The 2,934-nt window shown below is 48.8% G+C and overlaps 1 protein-coding gene across 2 annotated transcripts in view; it reads left to right on the top strand.

The window, feature by feature from the left end:
- The window catches only part of SMYD1 (SET and MYND domain containing 1), a 44,971-nt gene extending 42,039 nt beyond the window's left edge, over nucleotides 1-2,932 (top strand). The window contains exon 10 of one of the 2 annotated variants that reach the window (XM_003799186.1): nucleotides 2,686-2,932. In XM_003799186.1, the coding sequence (XP_003799234.1) occupies nucleotides 2,686-2,844 (159 nt within the window). In that variant the 3' untranslated portion in view covers nucleotides 2,845-2,932. The remainder of the gene's footprint in view (nucleotides 1-2,685) is intronic. The other variant, XM_023518796.1, reaches the window with a different exon arrangement.
- Nucleotides 2,933-2,934: the final 2 nt, after the last annotated feature.

Below are 2,934 nucleotides of genomic sequence, written 5' to 3'. Positions count from 1 at the left end.
ATTCTCTTGCCTCAGCCTCCCAAATAGCTGGGACTACAGGCACCTGCCACAAGGCCCAGCTATTTTTTGTTGCAGTTTGGCTGGGGCTGAGTTTGAACCTACCACCCTCGATATATGGGGCTAGAGCTCTACTCACTGAGCCACAGTCGCCACCCCCGAAGGTTTATTTCTTTGAAGGCATGTTACTCATAAACAAAATGCAGGGAAACTTTACAATATGCTAAAAGGAAGCCTTGCAAAGAGAATACCCAGGCCAAGGTGAAAATACACTGCTTTCCCAAGAAGAACATCCAAGTTATTTTTGCCCTTGACTTCTTGTCATCTTCCTGGGAGAGTGCTGAGGCACTGGTGGGAGCTCCTAGCTTTCTGTGCTCAAGCTCAGGTCCTGGTCCCTTTTCCCCATGAGGACTTGTCTGAACGGCCTAGTTCAGAGTCCTAGCTCTCACGTCCTCACTGTGTGGGATTTTGGTATCTTACTCCCTGTCCCTCCACCTCAGTGCCTCTTCCTGGGGCCACAGAAGCTGCATGGTACTGGTGAGAGCAGATGCACTTAATCAATGAGGGCACCTTCTAAGCTGTCAGATGATGTGAAGATTTAAGGGTGGTTGGGATGGTACTCTGTGTGATTATTTGCTATACCCTTACAGGAAGCTCTACCACCCCAACAACGCTCAGCTGGGCATGGCTGTGATGCGGGCAGGGCTGACCAACTGGCATGCTGGTAACATTGAAGTGGGGCATGGGATGATCTGCAAAGCCTATGCCATTCTCCTGGTGACTCACGGACCCTCCCACCCCATCACTAAGGACTTAGAGGCAAGTAGCATCTTGGGGCTGGGTGCTCTCTGCCTATCTGAGCTCTCTGAAGATGGGAATCTGAGTTCTGGTGGACTCTACTTTAGGAAATTCCACAGATTGCCAGATAGACCAGAAAGGAACTCGGAAACACTTTTTCCCACTCTTCTTTTTTCACATGTGAGGAAACTAAAGCCCAGGGAAGGGGAGTGACGCTTTCATAGTCATATAATGAGTTAATAACAAAGCTGGGACTTGAACCCTGAGTCTGTTGTATCTTATGCCCCAAGCTTGGATTGAGAAGACCTAAACAATGGTGTGTGTGTGTGTGTGTGTGTGTTTATGTATTAAATATATTATGGGTTGGGCAGCACCTATGGCTCAGTGAGTAGGGTGTCAGCCCCACATACCGAGGGTGGTGGGTTCAAACCTGGCCCTGGAAAAATTGCAACAAAAAAAATAGCTGGGTGCCTATTGTGGTCTCAGCTACTCAGGAGGCTGAGGCTAGAGAATTGCCTAAGCCTAAGAGCTGGAGGTTGCTGTGAGCTGTGATGCCACTCTACTGAGGGCAAAAAGTGAGACTCTGTCTCTTAAAACAAACAAACAAAAATATTATGGGTTATACAGATTGGATTTTGGAATCACAGGCTCCAGAATCAGACCACCAGGACCGAGTTCCAGTTTCACCACTTTCTAGCTATGTGACTTTGCACATGCATTTAAAGGATAGGCCTCAGTCTCCTCATCTATAAGATGGGGGAAAGAATAGGGTTGTGGTGAGGGTGCATGAGTCGATGTGTGTAAAGCACTTAGAACAACACCTGGAAAATGGTGCTGCTGGTGTCCTTTGTGCTTTGAAGGGCTGGTTTATTTGAGCATGACGGGGCTGTCCTCAGACAGTGTAGCAGAATTTGGTGTCATAAAATGTGCTGTAGAATAATGACATTTAGGGCTCATGTGACATCAGATAAGGATGTCCTTTTACTTTTCAGGTCCCCAGTTTCCACATCCATAAAATGGATATAACATACCATTATGCTGACAGGAGGACCAAGTCAGGGGCAGACAAGTGGGGGTGATTAGCTTCATATCTAGTGTGCTGAGCTTATCAAAGGCAGAGTCTTTCTTTTCTTTTTTTTTTTTTAGAGACAGAGTCTCACTTTATCACCCTTGGTAGAGTGGTCTGGCATCACAGCTCACAGCAACTTCCAACTCCTGGGCTTAGGCGATTCTCCTGCCTCAACCTCCCAAGTGGCTGGGACTGCAGGTGCCCACCACAAAGCCCGACTATTTTTTTGTTGCAATTTGGCCGGGGCCAGGTTTGCACCCACCACCCTCGGTATATGGGGCTGGTGTCCTACCCACTGAGCCACAGGCACCGCCAGACAGAGTCTTTCTTGACTTATTCCCTGCTGTATACTTAGCCCCTGAACAATCCCCAGGTCTTGCAAATATTTTTTGGATGAACATATAGGAGGATGATGGCTTTTCTGTGTCACACACTATCATTTTCCCAACTCGTTGTGGGGTACGAAGGAATCTCATCCATTTGATGGGTGAGGAAACTGAGGGCGAAAGCAAATAAGTCACTTGCCTCAGGTCCCACAACCAGTAAGTGCTGGAGCTAGGGTTCAAATCCAGGTTCCCACTGGACAGTTCCTGAGAACAAACGTTTTCGGCTGTAAACTATCCCTCCAACCACTCTTCAAGGTTCCAACTTTCTTTTCCTGACAAACTGGGCCCACTGCCAGAATATTAGGCCCCAATTGGTGTGTGTGTGTGTTTCTGTGTGTGTTTTCTGAGGGGATAGAGTTGACTCTCGGTGACGGGAGTCATTTACCCAAGGCGGGTCAGAGACCAACATGTTTTTGATGTCCTCGTGTCACACAGGCCATGAGGGTGCAGACAGAGATGGAGCTGCGCATGTTCCGCCAGAATGAGTTCATGTACCACAAGATGCGTGAGGCCGCCCTGAACAACCAGCCCATGCAGGTCATGGCCGAGCCCAGCAATGAACCAGCTCCGGCTCTGTTCCATAAGAAGCAATGAGGACCTGGTGGGGGAGGGGCAACGTGGCTGGGGAGCTGGGGAGATATTATGGGGGTGGTGGGTCTCAGGGAGACCCTTCACTAGGAAGCC

This window comes from Otolemur garnettii, unplaced genomic scaffold (assembly GCF_000181295.1).
Source record: "Otolemur garnettii isolate 467f Iridium unplaced genomic scaffold, OtoGar3 scaffold00147, whole genome shotgun sequence".
Lineage (NCBI taxonomy): Eukaryota > Metazoa > Chordata > Mammalia > Primates > Galagidae > Otolemur > Otolemur garnettii.
Note: the sequence above shows the minus strand (reverse complement) of the source record. Positions and strands in the feature narration are given on the sequence as shown.